Here is a 22,591-nt window from a genome sequence, read left to right as displayed (position 1 = left end):
AGGCTTTTAAATTAGTCTTACCAAAATGTAATGGAGTTTAGTTGGTAAAAATGATTTAAAAGAATCTGAGGTTGTGAGAAGGAAAGGTTATCTTTCTTTTACAGTATTCAGTGATGTGAACTTTCCTTCAGCATCATAATCATATACACACAGAATGAACTGATTTCTTCATGAGGTTTGCCTTTATTTAGCAAAAACAATATAAAGCCAATATCACCAGATTCATGGGAAGTCATAGTTTTCAGAATACAGACTAAACCAAATAAGAATGGGCATGGTGAAAATGAGGCTTTTAAATTAGTCTTACCAAAATGTAATGGAGTTTAGTTGGTAAAAATGATTTAAAAGAATCTGAGGTTGTGAGAAGGAAAGGTTATCTTTCTTTTACAGTATTCAGTGATGTGAACTTTCCTTCAGCATCATAATCATATACACACAGAATGAACTGATTTCTTCATGAGGTTTGCCTTTATTTAGCAAAAACAATATAAAGCCAATATCACCAGATTCATGGGAAGTCATAGTTTTCAGAATACAGACTAAACCAAATAAGAATGGGCATGGTGAAAATGACATGAAAATCTCTCAAACAGTCCAGTGAAAAGTGAGCTCAGACTCAAGACTTTATCCCACCAGCCCTGTTATCTCACTGTCACTGCATTGCTGAAACAAATGGGAACATAGTGGTTTGAAAAAAAATCACTATCTCACTTCCCTGCAATCACACTATTATGCTGCTTTGGCAGTCCATGGTCCTGCTCTGGCTTCTCCACACCCACCTTGCTAACTCCACCTTCCTCCCTGTGTATGTCCTACTCAGCACATGTGTGTATTTTTTTTAAATTCTTGCCACGTTTGCTCAATTACAGCAAAACAGTAACATTTTAACAACCTGATAAATGTACATTGAAATACCAACAAAGTGTTTACCTATTCTTATTAGGAGAATCTGTTCCTTGGCCCCACTCCCATCCCTAGTCTTCATGCAGTTATTGTGTTCCTTACTAAATCTGTGGCATCGGAGTTGCCACTTCAGGATCATCATGGGCTCTGGGGCTTCTGAGTGAAACCCTGCCACATGGAATAGCCCTCGTGATATCTTTAAGCATTATGTATTAAATAGCAATTTGCTCACAGGTTTTCATTCAAACACAGACACATAGAAAGAGAGAATATGTTAACTTAAGACAGAAATTCTTAACCAAAGGATCTGTTGTCAGAACAAGGTAAAATGACAGTACTATTCATTTTAATTACTTAGAGATATGGGATAAGCAATATTTAAACTAGCCTACTTGCTTCTAGACAAAAGGTTGATGCAGAACAGAATGGAGGTTCATCTCTGGCACCACAACAACTGGGGAAGATAGGGGGAAGTTAACCAAAGTAAATACATATAGCCTTTGGAGAGTCTTTGCAAGCTTCGGCAGCAAATCAAATTGTAGCAAGCTGCTGCTCTCTTAACTCAGATGGAAATTTGTAGCAAGCCCAGGAAAAATAAAGAATTTGTACCCTTATCTTCTGCATGGCAATGGCCCATAAAACCTAGGCGGGATATAGACCGCCATATAGTACGTATTCTATACGTACTAGGGTTAGGAAGGGGCGGTGCTTCTGTACCCCCCTAACCCTAGTACGTATAGAATACGTACAACATGGCGGTGCCCCTTCCACATGGGGGCCGCCATGTTTACGTACTGGATGCATAGCGTCCAGACGTGTCGCAATGCCTATGACGTCGCGAATGCGCCAGCGGCACCTCGTGACGTCATAAAGGCGCTGCAAAAAGAAGCTCCAAAATGGAGCTTCTTTTTTGCTCCGCGCGGGAGTCGCGCGGTTTGGCTGCTGCGGCTCCCTCGCGGAGCAAATGGCGCCGGCAGGAGACTGCCGCAAAGTGGCGGTCTATATCCTGCCCTAGAGATTCAGAGCCAGTAATTATTTCTAACCACCCTTACGCCTCATTCCCACTATGTTTTAAACTGGTTCGCAAATGGGTTTGAAGCAGTTTAAAAAAACAGTCGCCTGCTAGCTGGGCAGACCGTTTTGCCGCTAGAGGTGGCAAAAACAACAAGCCCCAGTATGCACTGGGGCTTGCCCCAGCTCCCTATTGGTGTGTGGGGCAGAAGGGGCAGTCCTTCCTCCCTGCGACACTCTGGGATTCGGGTTCAGTGGTGCGGAGCTTCCGGTCCTCCAGGGCAGCCCATTGGTTGGGCTGCCTTGAAGGAGGAGTTCCACAGCACACATTGTGGGGGGCAGGGCTTAGGCCTATATAAGGCCGTGCTGCAGGCCCCATCCCCCAGTCGGCGCTTGGCTTCGCACGGTGCGGAGCCAAGCTAGGAAGGGAGGAAGACAGGAGCAGCTTCCCCCGCCCACCCATCGCTGTTTTGTGGGTTTTTTGTCACAACTTGGGGCGACAGCATAGGCCAGGATCTGCACGGTTTGGTACCAGGGCTATGGAGCTCTGGTTGGGAGTCAATAGGTACCCGGGGGCGAATAGGGCAGGCATATGGCCATTGCGGGGGCCATAACACAGGAGCGCCTCCCGGCGATTAAGAGCTTAGTGAATATGTAAACGCATGGCATGTTTTGTGGTCAAGTTGTGTTCCTTAGCCCCTAGGTCATCCCAAGCGCCTGGTGGGGGCCAGGTTTTTAGATAATCAGACAAACATGGGGTTGTTTGATTTCGCAGATCCTGACCTCATGCTTGGTGCCAACCCTTACCAATTGCTTGCTAATAAAGTTGTGGCCTTTCTCCCAAACTTGTTGTTATGTGTGGTTATTTGCAGCAGCATCTGAGGCAATGACCCTAGTCCAACTTGAATCAAATTGCTGAAGCGATTCAGAGAGGTGGGCCATACGCTAGACCCATTTAACCCATGTCTTTTTGACGCTGATTTTTTCTGCATCTTTTTGGATAAATCGATTCCACGCAAGTGTGAACCAGATGCAGATTGGAATCAATTTAAATTTGCCCTTTTGGACAGCTGGAGCGGGTCCATTTTGAATCAATTCATTCATCAATGTGAACCACAAGTGGTTTATTTTATTTTATTTTGCAGCAAGAAAATGCAATTGGGGCAACTGTAGTGTGAACCACGCTCTGTTGCCAAACCGATCCATTCGGATTGCAAAGCGATTTATTTGCAAGTGGGAATGCAGCCTTAGATAGATAGATAGATAAGTAGATAGATAGATAGATAGATAGATAGATAGATAGATAATATATTGTTGCCAAAATCAGATTGGAAGTCATGTTATTATAATATGTGGATTCCAGATTGTTCATTGGGTGGGGCAGTGAAAGATAGGGAGATACAGAAAACCAGAACTAAATTTATGCAGTACTGGCTCTTCCTGTACCTTGACACTGGAAGGGAACTCATCTGTCATAACAATCATAGCTACTAGCTGGCTTTCAAGAAGAGAGCATATAGAATCATTTCATCTATCAACGAAAACAACTCCCTTAAGGAGGAAAAGTGTTTTGAACAAAGATATTTCCTTTTCTTTATGGGAAACAGAAAATAAACAGATATAGATTTTAAAAAGTGGTCCATTTCTTTCCCATCTCATACTATCATCCTAATGTTTTTTTCATTATCTAACCTAACCAATCTAGCTCCTAATCTTCTTTGTTCCTGAACTATATTGACATCTGTCTGAATGATTGCTTTGCTCACTGGCAACACGTATTTTAACATACTTCCCCCCTATTTCTACTTGGAAATAAAATATTACAAATTATAGACTTTCTTTTGATGATAGTTACTAAGAAAGGATGAATTCTACTGTGCCACTAAACAAATTATTTTACTCCTCTGTAACAACTATGCCAATATTTTCTGAATCCAATGTATAATGCTTGCTGTTAGAAGCTAGAAATTGGGGTGGGGGAGGATGAATAATTGGGATGGGGGAGAATGAATTAGCATGGTTACGAGTCCATCCTCATAGCTGGAAAGATACATTACTAAGACTAAAGGGTCCTCTCCCCATACCTTTTGCATTTCCTATTAAAAGATCTCCAGCAAACAGATTAGAGAACTTTAAACAAAATTTAAGGAAGGTGAGTTTTATTTAAGTATTATTGACCAGATTTTTTCAAGTACAGGAACTTGGGAGCATGTGACCTTACCAATCACCTTTCCTCACATTCAAAGAAAATGATAAGTAGTTCCTGTTTGCATGGAGGCTCTTTATTTGAGTAATGATTTCAGGTCCATACTCTCACAAAGAACCTTCATGAGAATAGAATAACCTAATAAAATATTTTCCCTTAGAGAAAATGGAAAAATCAAGGTTTGGTTACTGGAATTTATACTTTTAAAAAATATTTTCAAGCCATTGATGGTTGAATACATGGAGAAAAAAATCTGTGGATACGGAGGACTGACTGTGTTTTATATATATGAACCCTACCGTGTGGATAAGTTTAACTGTGGTTTATGGACAGTTCTATCTACTTCTGTTTCTTCCACATTCTGTTTGTTTTTTAAGAACCTCAAATTCTTTTCCAAAATACTGTATGAATAAATTTGGGAAATTTCTCACTAAACGGAAACAAAATTCCTATGCATATGATTTATCAAATATGTCATTTTTTCACAATTTTATTTTGATGTAATAAGGAATTAATAGGGTCACTATAGATACATTTCCTAATAATTTTAATACATTTTTACAACTTTTAAAACCTGAGAAATGTGCCATCCCATTTTGTCTTTTTATTGACTTTGTGATTATATCTATGGTTCCTACATTCTTTCTTTTACTTCTTCTCTTCTCTTTTCTTTTTAAGTCAAACACTGATTGAAAAATGAGTGGGAAACTTTTTTTTTTCCAGGGCTGTATCTGAGAGAAAGGTAAGGTAGGGATTATTATGGGCATTGCTATTGTGAACTTGTTTTCTCTTCTGTATAACTCAAGACACAGCCCGGCAGCACAAGGGGTAATATATGTCAGACTACCCACTGTGTTGAGACCTCTACACAAGCTGAGCACAGCAGGGTGAATGTCGCTGGGATTTGTTTTACAGGAAGCCTTCATTTCCTTGCTTTGGAGGGGTTAAGTGAGCCACTTCAACCACTGCTTCCCTTCGGGGGTTACGCTACAGAAAGGCAACTCCACTTTCCTCCCTTGAGGCTGTGCCAGCAGAGAGCTGCTGTCAAAGGAGAACAGCAGGATGCAATGAATCAATGTATTCCCTACCCACCTGGCTTAGCCATGGCTGTCCACTCTCATGCTGTGACAGCCCCTCAGTGGCCACCAGCCTCAAGCTGTCAAATTCACCCCCGACAGGTTTTGGCCACAGGAGACCCTGTGTCTAGGTTTATTCTGTAAAGAATCCAACTGAATTGCATTCTTTGTGTCTCAAGAGTCTTTCTTGTGGTAATGGAGGAAAACTGAGTATAGAAACTTTGGTCAAAGTCCAGCCAGGAGTAATCCAGTAGAAATGGCATTTAAGGGCATAAAGAAGTCAGGTTAAAGATTATTACTAGATAGCTAATTGCTCATCCATGGAGGGAGCTGTCAAGTGAAGGGTGGGGCATCCTTTATAGTAGCACCTTGAGTGCTAGAAGGCCAACATAAGGACTCTTGAAGTCTCCTTCCCATGCCTCAATTGCAACCAGTCTGTGCCATGTATCCCCCATAATGTCTGACTCAATCTGCACTGCAGAAATAATGCAGTTCAAAGCCACTAGCCTACTTGCTTCTAGCGAAAAGGTGGGTGCAGAACAGATGCACCACAACAACGGAGAGGATAGAAGGAAGCTGACCAAAATAAATACATACATCCTTTGGAGAGACTTTGCAAGTTGCTGCAGCAAATCAATTAAGCCTTGCAAATTGTAGCAAGCTGCTACTCTCTTAACTCAGATGGAAATTTGTACCAAACCTTTCCTCTTCCCTGTAGCTGAGCCCAGAAAAAATAAAGAATTTTCACCCTCATCTTTTGCCTGGCGATGGCCCATAAAACCTAGAGACTCGAAGCCAGATCCTGGGATCTGGCCTCTCTATATGGCATCCATGTGTAATAATTTCTAACCACCCTTAGATATATAGCTAAAACAAATAATGGCCCTGGACAGACGGGCCTACGGTACGCCTTCATCGTGTGCTAGGGGTTGGCCGAGGGCGCACGGCCCATATGTGCCTCACCCCTAGCACATGATGAAGGCGTCAAAATGGAGGTGCTCTGTACACATGGGCGCAGCCATTTTGATGCAACGGATGCTTAGCGTCCACATGCCGTACCCCCTTGTGATGTTGTGAGTGCACCATTGGTGCACTGCGGCGTCACAATGACGCCTCAGAAAGAACCTGCTTTTTGCGGGTTCTTTTTGCCGTGCGAGGAAGCCGCGCGGTTTGTCCGCTGAGGCTTCCTTGCGTGGCAAAACAAGGTGCCGGCAGACCACCCTTTCTGGGCAGTCTGTACCTCGCCAATATTAAACAAGGTTGCTCATTAAAAGAATAAAATACAGTTTAAAAAAACAGAAATGTTTAAGCCACTTTAAAACAATACAACACCCCAACCTGTTTTTGAAAAAAAGTGGAATATATGCCTGATTGCCTTCATTCCTTTCTGATGATGATATGAGGAATACATGCTTGTTTATGTAGGTTACAAAACTTTCAATTCATAAACCCTTCACTTCCCGCAATTCATGCACCATTCAATAACTGTAAATTGGTTCTACTGTTACTTGGACGTCTGCTTTCCAAGTGCCTTCTAAGAAGCAGAGCCCTCTCTCCAGTTCATCTGGTGCCATTCAGCCATGGAGGGAGAGATGCAGGCCCAGATTAAGAAGCACTAGTACACTTTTTAACATACTAGTTTGAGAGAGACATAATGAATCCTATACTCATATTAAATATCAGAAAGGCCTTAATCACATGATACTTCTGAATGAATAGCTCAACTTTCAGATGACCTATTAACATGGTGTCTTATCCCATTGACCATGAAGCAATTTGAGAGGCCAGTGATATCAAAATCAGATGTTTGCCACTTGGTTATCCCCTGAAGCTTTCTCAACAAGTAGTGCCAAAGTAAACTACAGTTTCACAATGCTCTGCAATGGCAAGATATCAACATAATGGTTCTAAGAAAAAGAGGCTACAACATGATATGCTTTCACTCCCACTGAGAGTGCCAAAATTGCACCCCCCCCAAAAAAATGTGACAGGCCTGTTGCTTATTGAAGTTCTTTTGCTGCTTGATAGAATGGCATATTTTTATTTGCTTATGGAAACAGTATGTACTCTGCGTCACCAGCAAGTATAATAAACAGTATGTCCTTCCTTCAAATATTACATTTTTTTCAACTCCCAAAAGATTTTTCCTGGGGAGGGGGCTATTTGACCAGCTTTGTCCCTATAAAAGAAATTAAAGCCTCTGGGTTAAATGCTTTGGCCCAGGACTGGTTTCATTTTCTGCTGTCCTAGGAGGCCCTTAGACAGCATGGTTCTGCCTACTTTCAGCTACCCATATGCAGTGTAGACACAATAATGTTGATTCCATTATAGATTTAATATATATGAAGCATGCTGAACACTGAAAAGAGTAAACAAAAGCTTGTTGTTGATGATGATGATGATGATTTGAGAGTTTGGTGTAATGTACTGCACACAGATTTGACAAGAAAACCCCATGATAGGTTCACCTTAGGGTTGCCATAAGTCGGAAATGACTTGAAGGCACACAACAACAGCAAGAACAACAACAAATTAATAAGAAGTTAATGTGATACATTATTGTCAGGAATGCTGTGCAATCTTTTCCAGGAACTTTATTACTGAAATGCTTTCCCACACTATCCATGCAGATCCTGAGGTGTTCCTTGAAATAAATCAGTGCAACTTCATTGACTTCCTAGTATAAAATGAGAAACAGTACCATTTAAGTCTATCATTCCTGCAAGACTGTCTCTGAATGTGACTTAATTCCACAAGAATTCACCCAGTCAGGCCAGGTGACTAAATACAAGTCAGCTTTGTAAGGTAACAATAAATGGAGCTGCTGTTTCATTATAGAAAATGAAGAGAAGTGGCAGAACTTGTCTAAAAAGACTTTGCACACAAGAGAGTGTCTACTCTGTATGGGCCTCCATTAAAATCTTTACAAGCATCCAGTTGTATGGAAAACTGGCAATGCTGCAATAAAGTTAATTAGGCAAAACAGAAATAATTTCAATAGTGACCACTGTATGAGGCAACTAATTCCAGGTGAAAGTGTTCTTGCACCACTTGAGGCTTGTAATATAGTCATGTTTTCAAAACTATGCTGTTATATCGGAAGATTTTTTTTTTAATGCATGTTGGAAATACTTGGCTACATCTGAGAAAAAAGAGAAAGAAACCCGTCTAGGTTGAGCTGAAAGCAGCCATGCCTATTGAAAGCGACATAAGCCACATTCTCTTTGTTTCTACTTCATCTGTCAAGAATCCCAATAAGTCTTTCCCAAAACAAAAGGGCAGTTGCTGCTCTTCATATAGAACAACATACTCATGAGACAAACACCCGGAGCAATGGATGCAAGCTCCAGGAATAGAGATTCCACTTCAACATTAGGAGGAACTTCCTGACAGTAAGGGCTGTTCGACAGTGGAACACACTCCCTTGGAGTGTAGTGGAGTCTCCTTCCTTGGAGATCTTTAAGCAGAGGCTAGATGGCCATCTGTCGGGAATGCTTTGATTTGGATTTGCTCCATGGCAGGGGGTTGGACTGGATGGCCCTTGCGGTCTCTTCCAACTCTATGATTCTATGAGTTTGTGATTGGTGTATCACATTTCTACTTTTTTCATTCATCAACTCAGAGTCTCCCTCAATTGTCCCAGCACATATAAGATCTACACACTTCTATCATTCATGTATTTCTCTTAGGCACACACCCCTCCAAACTCTCTCTCTCTCTCTCTCTGCAGTTGTCTTCTCCTTCCACCATTAGAATGACAGACAGGGTATTTGAATTATCCCATTTCTCCCTGCTTCGCTTCCTCTTTCCAATATCTGGTTACCTTAGACCCAGCACTGGTCTCTTTGTCATTTCTTCCCATTATGCTTGATCACCTCAGCCATCCCTAAACAGTGAGCTTTTCTTTCCTCCATTTCTGCATCAATCTGGAACACTTCAAAGAGAATCACTGACCTCCAGATGCTTGTCATCTTTACTTTCTAAGAACAACTTGTAAAAGAAAAAAGGGGGAAATGGATAGCAGCCAGTGCTTCCCTTTGAACTATTCTCAGCCACCTGGGGAAAAAAGAGTTTAAATTTTAAAATAACATAAAGAAATGACGTGTATCAGTAGGGAGCAAGAGAAGGTGGCCATGGGTAATGAAATGTTCCTGGGGCACCCATAATCTGCCCATGCATCCCCCCACCCTTTTCCCCTTCCTTCCTAATGTTGATGATTTCACTGTTTACTCAAAAATTCCCTGTTCAGGTGGACAAAATCAACTGGATGTTTACTGAAGGATTCAAATAGTCTGAGTAAATATATATCCATTCCATTACAACCAGCCCTCCGTATCCACGGATGCTGCATCCACAGCTTGAAAATATTTTTTTTAATTGATTTTGCCATTTTGTATAAAGGACATTATTTTAGTTCACCATTGTATACACTCAGCCCTCTGAACTGACAGAATTGTTTATCCATAGATTCAACCATCCACAGCTTGAAAATGTTTAAAAAATTAATTCCATAAGCAAATTTTGCTTTTGCCATTTTATATAAGAGACACCATTTCACTATGGGGTAAAACAAATGGCCCCGAAGGGGCAGCTTGAAGTCGCCTCCTAAGAAAGCTGGATTGGGGCCATGCTGCAGCCCCAATCCGCCTTTCTGCAGCTCAAAAGGAAGGAGCAAGTTGCTGTTCCTTTTTGTGCTGGCAAAAACCCAGCTTTTCCCACCCCACTGCAGCTTTAACGCACTCCTGTGGCCTGCAGCATCTAAATGCCGTGCCACCAGAGTGCCCAGAAGCCAGCCCATGTGTGGACAACTGGGTGGCATGAAGCCAGCTTCTGAATGGCTTCAGAGTGTGGGGTGTCACATGCTGCTCTCTGAAGCCGCCTGGATGGGGTTGCAAAGGAGCAGTCTGTTTCACTCCTAAGTTATTGTATTCAGTGAGACTTGAGCATCCATGAATTTTGGTATCCATGAGGGGTCCTGGAACCATATCCCAGCAGATACCAAGGACATACTGTATAATGTGACTTGAACATTAATAGCTGTTGGTGTCCATGGGGAAATCCTGGAAACAAATCCCAGTGAATACCAAGGGGGCTATGTATTTGAAAAGATACAAGCCTAATAATACATCCTTTCAATACTTGAATTTCCTTATGCAATTTTATGTTAGTAAAATCAGATTGGTGAAAGAGCCTTTGCCACCATAGAAATCCTTCAGTTTCAAGAAAGAAAGAGAGAGAGAGAGAGAATGATTTTTATAAGGGTGGATGGAGGAGGAGAATAGCTTTTAGAGACTACCAGTGATTCATGTTGTATCTTTATTTCAACAGATGATGATGAATGTGCAAATGCCACCCAGCTTTGTGGGGAAAATGCAAACTGTACAAATACTGTGGGAAGTTACTACTGCATGTGTGCACCTGGATTCCACTCCAGTAATGGTAATGCCACCTTTGTAACCAATGATGGGACTTTTTGTGAAGGTAAGATGATAATAGTTCTCAAATATATTTTCCTTGCTATTTATTTCTTTGGTGTGTTAATAAGATATGTAACACTTGAGTCTCATTAAAAGCTTTTTATCAGTCATGATGTCCTGTCCCAATATTCTAGTCCAAGTCCATTCAATTTCTGAATAATACATTAAATAAATTAAAAATTAAATCTGACATTCTTACATAGACACAATTCAGTCTACCATGAACACACCCAAATTCTCCTGTTTTCTGGAGTTAGGTAGAATCAGAACTATTTAGAACTTGATTTTTGGCTACACCAGAAAATGCCAAGGATCTCCAAGAAGGACTAGGAAAGATCCTGTCTCATAACCTGAAGAGATCCTGCCAGTCAGTTGACAGTACTGGTCCAGAGAGCAATGGTCTTAATCAGTATAGAACAACTTCATCCATTCTTGAGCAAAACCTTGTTGTTGCACCTTAAAGTCATTTCTGATTTATGGTGAACATATTAAAGGTTTTCTTGGCAAGATTTGTTCAGAGAGGGGGCTCCCTTTCCTTTCTTCTGAGACTGAGAAAGTTTGACCTGTCCAAGTCACCCAGTGAGTTTCTGTGGCCGAACAGGAATTTGAACCCTGTTCTTCAGAGTCATAGTCCAACAGTCAAAACATCATGTTGGCTCTCAAGCAAAACATTACTCAATCTAAAAAGAACACTTACATTTGCAATAAATTCACAGTTTATTTTACTTCCTTGTCTTCTCCATTTTATATACTTCATCATTGGGGGGGGGACTACTTTCAGGCAACTCTTTATCTTTTAACTGATGCATTCCAAGCTTTGTGAATTTTTTAGCTCTCCTTTCTCTCTGCTGCTGAAGCTAGGGCTGGAGCAAAAGGAATAGGAACTGAGGTTTAGGTTTCTGATTATAGCAGAGGGATGATGTTTCTTGTGTTTCACAGAAGCTGGTGCTCACACATGACTATAGGATAACAGGATTATCACTAAGAAATGGGCCTTTGGACATGGCAATCCCCATTTCAGGTAGCTTGAGGGTGGTGTTTTTAGAGAACCTTAATGACTGAAGCCTTGTCTGCAATGCAGAAATAATCCAGTTTGACACCACTTTAACTGCCCTGCTCAACGCTAAGGAATTCTTGGATTTGTAGTTTTGTGAGATATTTAGCCATCTCTGTCAGAGCGTTCTGGTGCTCCACTGAACTACAAATCCCAGGATTTTATAGCATTGAGCCATTGCAGTTAAAATCGTGTCAAACTGGATTATTTGTGCAGTGCAGATGCAGCTTGAGTTATTTTATTTTTTTAAATAATGTCAGACTTAATAGAATTCCATAATGACTTTGTTGCTAACTGCAATATCCAGAAGCACAAGAACTGATGGCTGCCTTATAGTCAAAGTTTTCCCAATCTAGTGCCACACTGGGTACAACTCCCATGTATATATTTCTTATGGGCATGGAGTTTTACCTTACATTTCAGTGAACAGAAAAGATTGTGTTTGCTATGAGTTTTATGTGTGCAGCCAAGAGCCCATGAAGGATAGACTGGGGTTAACAAGTTGTTGTTGGAGGTTTTTTTGGAAAGTAAAATATGCTTCCGTCGTATGATCCTGTATGCATCTCTTTGGGATTTACATAATTTAATTTGTAATGTAATATTTGTATAATTTATTTTGGACAAATAAATGGGTAGGAAAAATGTATTAATTTACCATTTTTGTACACCTTAAGGATTTCCCATCTTTGAAAGAACTGTTTTGTGTTTGATATTTTGGCTTGGACAAGTAGGGGGTGTCTTCTGGTGTTTATCTTATGTTGCAGGGTTGCTCCTCAGAGACTAAGGCAACAATCAATAAATCTGTTCATTCTTTTGGCAGGTATATTATTCCTGAGTTGATTGCATCTTGTTCAAGATGCATCCCTTATGCTTTACATCCCTGATAATTTATTTTCCACATTTTATTCCCAACATGAGAAAAATGCCTGTAATTCAGTCTAGGGAGATATTTGACTCAACTTCTTTGTATGAAGCTTCATATTCATTTCAGCTTGAGAGAGGTTTATTACTACATTGTCCTACAATGAAATATACCATTGATTTCCAGACCTTGGGACACTTGGATTCCTGTCTTGTTAGGTCAGGTCACAGACACAAAGTGATCATATATGTGAGCTCAGCAAAAGACAGTAACTTTTGAGAAATAGCCAAAAGCAATTGTAATTAGACAAAATAGTCACTGAGACGACACTAGTATATATGTCTTCTTGAAAGTAGTGCTCACTGTGCTCAATGAGACTTATTCTGAATGGAATAGACAATTCTGTTTATTGAGAAGGAGGAACTGATGAATGAAATATGTACAGAGGAACTAATTGCTTGAATTTATTTACCAACCCTCCATTCCAGATTCATTTGATAAATGTTCATATTGTCTTGTGTCATTTTAATCTCATGTAAATAGCATTCTGGATGACCCACACTGTTGAATAGATGAATAATTATAAACCATAAACTTTATATCAAAATATCCTGGTGGTAATTTTTTAAAAACCTGGTTCATCAAGTAAATGTCTAGTTCACCAGATTATTGTGTTGTTGTTTTTTTTAATGAAGTAGTCTTGTGAATCACAAGAGGGGGAGAGCAATGAAAATTAAACATCGTAACACCTTTACTGAGAGCTAGCATGGTGTACTGGTTTGAGCATTGGATTATGACTCTGGAAACCAGGGTTCGAATCCCTTCTCAATCCCACTGGGTGACCTTGAGCAAGTCACACTCAGCCTTAGAAGAAGGCAAAGGTACCCCCCCCAACAACAACAACAACAACAACAAATATTGCCAAGAAAAAAGACTTACCATGAGTTGGAAATGATGTGAAGGCACACAACAACAGCAACAAGAACAACAACTTTGCTAAGACTACTACAAGATTATGTAAATAGTGTATGAATGGTACCAGCATTTTAATTCTCCAGAACTCTACCTCAGGCAAATGGTACAAAAACTTGGAGGAGGAACAAATAAAATAAAATAAAATGCTGGTCCTGGGTATTGCCCACTGTGTGTTCCTTCAGCATTACATTAGATACCTCAGGAGAAGAAATGTTAAAGTATTTGTTTTAACTTGCTATGATATATATTTAGTGGATTCCCTCCCTCTGCAAAGTCTAGAAAGCTGGCTGAGATCCAGATAATCGGTCAGTGGTTAAATTGATGGTTCTCCTGTATCATTCCTGTCTCTGTGAATGTGTGGAGAGAGAAAACCATCAAGTCTAGCCAAAGGCATTTTGCTGTCAGAGGAGTAGCAAATGGTAGTAATTCTCCTTTTCCATTCAACTCAGGTTGCAATTCAGGGCAGGCCAAGTTACTTTGGCAACCGAAGCAGAAAATTTCACAAGCAGCTCTCCCCAACCCTGACAGTACACCACAGAGTAATAAAAATTAATGGTACAATCTTTTGCATGTTTACTCAGAGGTCCAATTGAGTTCACTGATGCTTATCCCTAGGTAACTGTATAACTTAAATACACAGATTTAAATGGTGCAGCTTTTAAGTAACTAACCATTTTGTCCTTTTCTGACATCCCAAATCAGCTGCCTGAGCTAGCTGCCTCACCTTGTGACCTGGACAAGTAGTTTCACTGATATGTTTGCTACATGCCCAAGCCATAATTTAGAATGAAAGTATTCTGCCTCCTTTATATAAATATTATTATAAAATAAATCATGCTATACAAATTGAGACCAAGCTATCCATATACTTGTTGGAAATGCAACAAGGCTCTGCACTGAAAGAGTTAAAGCTTCAGAGTGGGCAGTAGTGTTAGGATTAGATAGTTTGAGTAACCTGCAGTGACTTATTTCTCTGTCTATCGATCCTGACCCCTCTGTGATATAAACTAATACTCTCAGAGAAACCTCTGCTCCTTCTCATTTTCTCTCTTCTCCCAGACCATACAAGAGATGTAGTTACATTAGAATAGCTCCCTCAATAAATTTTCTATCCTAAGAATGGAATTCATATTAGTTTGTTCTCTGAGCCATTGGTATCTTTGCTCCTTAATCAGATCATGCGTGCTGCTGCACTGCACTGATTTCTAACAATACTTTAGTCATACTTAAAGTAAACCCATTGAAAGATATAAGATTTAATTTAATCATGATTAAATTAAGCTCAAATGATTTTCACTGAGTCTACTTTAAGCATGGATCTAACCCATATTTCTCCTTGGTAAAACAGATAGAAATAGAATTATGTCTATGAAAATGAAATAATAAATAAACTTAATTATATCAGCATAATATAGTAATGCATCCAATATCTTGTCTCAGAATAATATTTTCACTACTGTGTATTCACTCTAGCCTTTCTGTGATGGTGACATCAATACATATACTAAATTCTCATGAATTTTGGCCCCATCTCTTTGTTCTACTGTTTACATTGTGAAATGGAGATGAAAATTGCTTTTATGCTTTTGAGCTTTGTTTTTCTTTGTCTACATAATAATCATGTGTTATTTATATTGACTGTCTTCTCATTCCTTCTTTTCATACTGTGAGACTAGTAACAACTGATTCTTTACACAAGAACCTTCTTGTACTTCATAAAGAACTAATAAACATTGTTTGACTTTTTCTACCCTGTAATATGGATCAACAAGCAAATGAAGTAATTAAAGTGCATTTCAAGAAGTAACTGACAGAACGGCATCTATGACCCATACATTAATTGAAATTATCTTTCCTAATGCAGTAAATAAAATAAGTTTGCTAAGCCCTTATAGGTTCATTGCCTGGAATCAATGTGAATTTCCCATCACAAGATACTAAAACCCAGATGTAATTTGAGGATCTTAATTAGTCATGGGAGAAAGGAGCAGAGGAAACCACTAAGTGAAACATAGAAATTCTATTAGTTAAGGCAAGGTTGTCTGCTGAATATTTGCAGCTCCCAGGATAAATTTCTATACAGGTCAAGTCTCCCTTATCCAAAATGCTTGGGACCAGAAGTGTTTTGGATTTTGGATTTTTTATTTTATTTTATTTTTTGGATTTTGAAATATTTGCATATACATAATGAGATATCTTGGAGATGGGACCCAAGTCTAAACAAGGAATTCATTAATGTTATAGCCTGAAGATAATTTTATGCACAATATTTTTCATAACTTTGTGCATGAAACAAAGTGTGTGTGCACTGAATCATCAAAAGCAAAGCTGACATTATCTCAGCCACTCATGAAAAAAGTTTTGGACTTGGGAGCATTTGGGATTTAGAATTCTGAATAAGGGTGAGTCAATCTGTAGTAACCAAATTATTATTCAACTAGTGATCAGACATAGCTTGGAAGTAAAATGTTACCTATAACAATTTGGTTTGGCAACTAATTACATTTTGAAGTAATGACATGGAACAGTGTTATGTTTTTACAGGGATGTAATTCACTACTTTTCAGTAACCTAAATAGAGTTAATGAGTAAAATCTGGTTCATCTGAGTAGTGGGGTTGAGAAGGAAAGGTCACAGGAGTACATGTCATTTGTGGCATCTTTGTGGGATATCATGCAGCTAGTAGAAAGGAAAGGAATCATCAACAAAGATGGAAGGAGAGAAAGATTAAGGTGGAAAAGGAGACAGGACCAAAACACACTGCAGAAATAATCCAGTTTGAGACCACTTTAATTGCCTTGGCTTAATGCTAGAGAATTCTGGGAACTGTAGTTTTATGAGACATTTAGCTTTCTCTGTCAGAGAGCTCTGCTGCCACAATAAACTACAAATCCCAGGATTCCCTAGCACTGAGCCAGGGAAGTTAAAGCGGTTTCAAGATGGATTATTTCTGCAGTATGTTTTGGACCACAGTGAAACCATGAGCTGCACTAAAGACTCAGGGGCAAAACAGACAGCCCTGAAACGGCGGCTTGACACTGCCCCTTTCAGCTCTGAATCGGAACTGCAGCAGCTGTATGCCATGGCACCAATCTGGTGCTTGCCAACTGTAAAAGAAACGGCTAAATGCCGCTCCTTTTAGAGCCAGCAAAAAGGCACCCTTGCCACGGCGGTGGCACTTTTGATACTCCTTTCAGGCTGTAGGCGAATAAAGGTCTGCCAACAAGGACTCTTGAAAGAGTGGCATTGTCCAGAATTATTGGCAGATCTTTACTCGCTTACAGGCAGCCTCCAAACCTCAAACAGGTACTCATCTGCAGGATGACACACGACACAGATGGCAACACAGGTACTAAGCCTTGCCACAAATCAAGATGCCAGCTCTGCCCACACATTTATCCAGGAAATGTCATCACAAGACCTAATAGTATCACCCACAATATTAAGAGGAGGGGCTTCATGTGTTCAACCTCCAATGTGATCTATGTTATACTGTGTCGGGAATGCCCTTCAGCACTCTACATCGGGCAAACAGGCCAGTCCCTACACCAGAAGATAAATGGACATAAATCAGATATTAGGATTGGGAATACACAAAAACGGGTGGCAGAACATTTCAATCTCCTTGGGCATTCCATCTCAGACCTCAGAACAGCAGTCACTGGACAAAAGAACTAAAAGGTAGATTGGAAAAAGAAACAGCAGAACTGGAATTCATCCACAAACTACAGTCCCTCAACAATGGATTGAACAAAAACAATGGTTTCCTGACACACTACATGCACTTCAACACTTTCTGACCCCATCCTTATGGGTGTGCCTTACATTTATCTATTCCCCTCACCTCAGGTTAGTCCATTGCAAAATTGGATCTGCCAGTTCATCTCCATGCACAAAGACCTGTGTTTCCTATGTCTTTGTGCACTAACGACCGTTGTTAAAATTGGACCTGCAACTTCATTTCCACACACAAAGGATTTGTAATTTGAATTGACATCCTCACATAACAATAGCATATATTTGTCTGTACCTGGCTTCCACTCCAGGAAACACATCTGAGGAAGTAGACTGAAGTTTACAAAAGCTCATTCTACCAATTTGTTTTCCTTCTATTAGTCTCAAAGATGCTACATGAGCTCTCTATATACTGATTCTACAGACAAACACACCTATATCTTTGAATTCTACCTCTTAATAATTATCACAGATTCGTCAAGAGCAAGCAATGTAAAGGCTTTCAACTTCTTCTGGGAAGCAATATTTTATTACTTTAGCATAGGTTAGATTGACTTCCATATAACCAATTATGAAACTTGAGTTGGAAAACTACAGGCAATCAATTTCTTTCCTGGGTGGTCTTCATTAACCAATGCCTTTATCATATCTCAAATACCCATTTTGGCTTCAAGCTGAATTTTTGAGGGGAAAAAATCTCTTGCTCTTAAAGGATGATCCTCAAGCATGAAGAGCTTTCTGTTCACAAATCTTCACTACTGGAGACAGGAAAATGTGCTGAGAAGGACTTTTGCATCTAGTTTAAAGTTAGGAGAGGGGAACTCATTATGTATTTTCATCACATGCTGTGATAGTGAAATTATCAATGTCAGTTCAAATGGTACAGATTGTCTGTTGAGGGGTGACTATGGAGATTATCACATGCCTGTTTTCGCCTGATCTGGGCACAGACTGGGCATGGGCTTAAATAGGTGAAAACGGATCTTATTGGATGCTTCTGTGCTCAATTCAGCCGCATTATATACCTGACCCAGACTCCTGGCGTACTTTTCAAAGAACGATGCTTTCCTATTCTTTGAAAAGAACACCAGAAGTCTGGATTGGATACATCATGAGGCCAAGTTGGGTACAGGTGTGCGTGATAAGATCTGTTTAAGCCCATGCTCAGCCCATGCTCATATCAGGTGAAAAGAGGCATGCAATAATTTCCTACATTTTGTATGGCCTCCAAAGCCATCAGGACCCCATCACTTTTCCCTGTAGTCAGCTGATCATCAACAAGGACACAGTAATGGGAGAGATGATTTTATCCCAAGTCTAGGGGTCCAAGATCACTGTTTCCTCACTGCTATTAGTGTACACCTTCTCTGCACACACATAAACTGAGCCACTACCAGATTCAGCCCTGAGAAAGTTGTATGTCCATGATCTATTGAGAGAAATGATGAAAGTGTTAGCATGTTTCTCATACCCATCAGTTTCTCTTAGCACCTCCTAGTCAAACACACACCAAAGAAGTCAAAATTGGTAGTGATCAACCCTTTGTTGATGGAGATGGGAAGCCTATGCTAATCCTATTGCATTTTAACCACACTGAACCAAATGTAGGGAACCTTGATCCATGCCTCATATCTTAGGGCTTCCAATGAAACCACATGCAACATGAAGTGCTTTACTTGTAGTGTCATAGAAAAGGCAATAGTGTGACTTTAGGATTCAGTGCAATGACTCACAACAAAACTGCTGGTTCATTTCCAGGCACAATTCGAAGTGCCAGTCATAACTTATAAATCCCTTTAAGACTTGAGTCCAGACTATCTGAAAGAGCATGCCTCCCTATACAAACCTGCCAGTCTTACAATCCACAGGGAAGGGCTTTCTCTCAGTCTTGCCACCATCACAGGCTCACTTTCTGAAGATACAAGGAAGGGCCCAGTGGTTGCTCCCATCCTCTGGAACTCCCTTCCATGGGAGGCTAGGCTGATCCCCTTCCTGCTTTCCTTTCACTGGCAGTAAAAGACATTTCTGTTTAAGCATGTTTTTTAATGTATAATTAGGGGGACTTTTTATTGGGGGTTATGTGGTTTATTTATTAGTTTTGAAATGATTCATATTTGTTTTATGAGGTGATTTAAATTGTTTTTAAATTTTATCATAAATGGTTTTCATTTACTATTTCTGGAAGCTGCCAAAAATGAATTAAATTAAATGAAAATTAAATGAAATTAAATGAAATAAAATAAAAATAAATTGTGCCCCCACATCTGTGATAATACAGTTGGGAAGCAAAATGTCTATGGCCTATCCTGTCTCAAATACGTACAGAAGAATGAAGCAATAGTTTTCTTGGTGTGGTTGGGAACAAACTAATTCTCATCCAATGAGGTGTTTTCTCGGTAACCTTAATAGGACAATCCTGAGTAAGCAGTCCTTGAATTGCACCCTACGTTTGTTAAAATCATAAATGATGTGTTGAAAAAAAATACTTATCAATGATTTATGTTAGTAATTAACCTCTTTCTTTTGCACTGATAATTTTGAACTACACTGAATTATGTATGACTATCTCTGCACAGTGTTTATCATGTTTCAGGGAAAGTGCTGTTAGTATTAATTTATGCATTAATTTTTAATACTCTATTTATAAGTGCCATTTTAAGCCTGACTGATATGTGATGTATTATTTTGTCATTCACCTCAAAAAGCCCTGCACAGTGCTGCAAGTTTGTTGTTGTTGTTGTTGTTGTTTTTGTTACTTAGCAGAAAACATTGATTTTCTCAGTGTATTTAGGACACAAGTTCCTTTATGAAGATGCCAAGAAGAGGGAAAACCCACTTCTATTAATGAGAATAGTTTTTGACTGTTCTACACAACCGTTATAAAAACAGATGTTTTGTCATTGTTTTCTTGTGCTTGACACTCGAATTCTTTGATAAATGAATGCTTGTTATACTGAATATCCTAAACACTAATCCTGTATTCAGTTTCCTATTATGGAGATGTTACATAAGGGATATTCATTTTATTATGGCAGGAGTGCAAAGGTTGATGCTGCCTGTGTGAAAAAATATTTTTAAACAAACAAAAAAAGTGTTTCATGCAGCATAAGAAATATTGTAATTTTGCAATTTATTTTGTGTTTAGTATCTTGGAATAGAAATCCAGTGTGATATAGCAGTTTGAGTGTTGGATGCAGACTCTGAAAAATCAGGGTTTGAATTCCCACTTAGTCATGGAAACTCACTGAGTGACCTTGGGAAAATCACATTCTCTCAGTCTTTGGGAGTGGCAATGGCAAGCATCTTTTGAGTAAATCTTTATGGGGGCAGTGTAGTGTAGACTGAGTGTTGGACGAGGACTGGGAAAACTTGGTTCAAATCCCCTCTTAGGCATGTAAACCCTGGGTGACCATGACAAATCACACTCTCTCAGTCTATGAGAAGGCCAGTGAGAAGCCTCTTCTGAGTAGTGCACACTGGAGTTTCCTCAGCCAAATAACACTGAAGCACAGCCACTCTCATTGATCCCAGGGCAGAAAAACTCCAAGGGAGAAAGTGGTAGTACTCTTTCCTAGAAAGGTGGGGATCTTAGCTCCTGGTCCTGGATCAAAGGACAAAGGAGGAGCACCACTCAGCATCATAGAGTGCTGGTGGTTGAAAGGACAAGTGAGGATGGTGGCAACTTGAAGGAGTGCCCACCTGATAGAAAAAACTCCACAAGAAACTCTCATCAGGAGAACAGTTCTCCTTATGCAAAGAACCTCTGACAAAATGCCTACATCTGAAGTGTGAGTGAGGCTTTCAGAAGCTCATGTTTATAAATCACAGTTCTAGATAAGCGACATTGTTGGAAACATGTGCACACTGGCTCTAGCCTTTGCTACCATTTTTCTTGGTACCTAGATCCCCTTCGCGCTAGACCATGGAATGTCTTTGACCTTCGCTCTAAACTGAATTTACCCAAATTGTCTGTTCTCGTTTGGATGCCAGTGACTTGAAATGTAGACTACTTTTTAGTCTGCTTTCTGTAAAGCAGCTCTCTGCTTGAATCTTGTTGTTGTTAGAATCATAGAATCATAGAGTTAAAGGGGACGTAAATGACCATGAGGTCTAACTCCCTGTCAGGCAGGAATATATAATCAAAGTACCTTCAGCAGTTGGCCATCAAGCATGTTTAAAAGCCGCCAATGAAAGAGACCCCACCACTCTCCAAAGCAGCGCATTCCATTGTTGAACAGCTCTTACTGTCAGGATGTTCTCTCTAATGCTTAGGTGGAATCTCTTTTCCTGTAGTTGAAATCCATTGCTCTGGATCCTATTCTCTGGGGCTGCAGAAAATGAACTTGCTCCATCTTCACTATGGCGGGTTACAGAACGCCATAAGGGACGTCCTCAGGACGTCCTAGGTTTAAAAAGGGGCCTCACTTCTTGACGCCCCCAAGCCTAATACGTCCTGAGGACGTACAAGATGGCGACGCCCCATCTACATGGGGGCCGCCTCCAAACGAGGCGGTGCGGACATGACGCCGTCGCGCCGCGCAAGGGCACTTAGTGCGTCCTTTCGTGGGTGCAGGAAGGAGCTCCAAAACGGAGCTCCTTCCTGGTCTTGCGTCACTGGCGCAGCCTTTAGATGGCTGCGCCCAGCAACGCAGAGGAGAAAGGGGCCAAGCGGCCCCTTTCTCCTCCTCCCCACAGCCACGGGGTGTCCTTGGGGCTTGAAGCCCCAAGGACACCCCTTTCCAGGCCTCTGGGAAGTGGCCTTTTGCCGCTTCCCCGTGACCTGGAAAGCGGCGGATCGGCTGCTGCTCTGCCCGCTGAGGCCCCAATCCGGCGGGGAAAGGAGCGGGTGCAGGCTGCTGCTTTTCAGTGGTCTGTAACGCGCCAATGACATCCCTTCAATATTTAAACAGGGCTATCATATCATCTCTTAACTTTCCCTTCTCCAGGCTAAACATATCCAGCTCCCTAAGTCACTCCTCCTAGGACAAGGCTTCTAGCCCTTTCACCATTTTGGTTGCCTTCCTCTGGAATGCTGCGGCTTGTCAACATCCTTTTTGAATTGTTGTGTGCCTTCAAGTCATTTCCAATCTCTGATGATCTAAGGTGATCCTATCACATGTGACTCACCTAAAACCATTCATTGGGTTTCCATGGCCAGTTGGGGAATTGAACTCCAATCTCCAGAGTCCAGGTCCTACACTCAAACCATTATACCAGACTGGCTTTTGTTTAGATCTTACTGAATTAATATTTAGACTTTCTGGGCCATAATAATAATAATAATAATAATAA

At 40.4% G+C, this 22,591-nt stretch overlaps 1 protein-coding gene across 3 annotated transcripts in view; it reads left to right on the top strand.

Moving 5' to 3' along the window:
• The window catches only part of ADGRL4 (adhesion G protein-coupled receptor L4), a 141,332-nt gene that overhangs the window by 58,121 nt on the left and 60,620 nt on the right, over positions 1-22,591 (top strand). For all 3 annotated transcript variants that reach the window (XM_042464977.1, XM_042464978.1, XM_042464976.1), the window contains one exon: positions 10,525-10,677. In XM_042464977.1, the coding sequence (XP_042320911.1) occupies positions 10,525-10,677 (153 nt within the window). The remainder of the gene's footprint in view (positions 1-10,524; positions 10,678-22,591) is intronic.

The sequence above is a fragment of the Sceloporus undulatus genome, chromosome 4 (genome assembly GCF_019175285.1).
Source record: "Sceloporus undulatus isolate JIND9_A2432 ecotype Alabama chromosome 4, SceUnd_v1.1, whole genome shotgun sequence".
Taxonomy (NCBI): Eukaryota; Metazoa; Chordata; class Lepidosauria; order Squamata; family Phrynosomatidae; genus Sceloporus; species Sceloporus undulatus.
The sequence above is the reverse complement of the archived record's forward strand: the minus strand, read 5'-3'. Positions and strand labels throughout refer to the sequence as shown.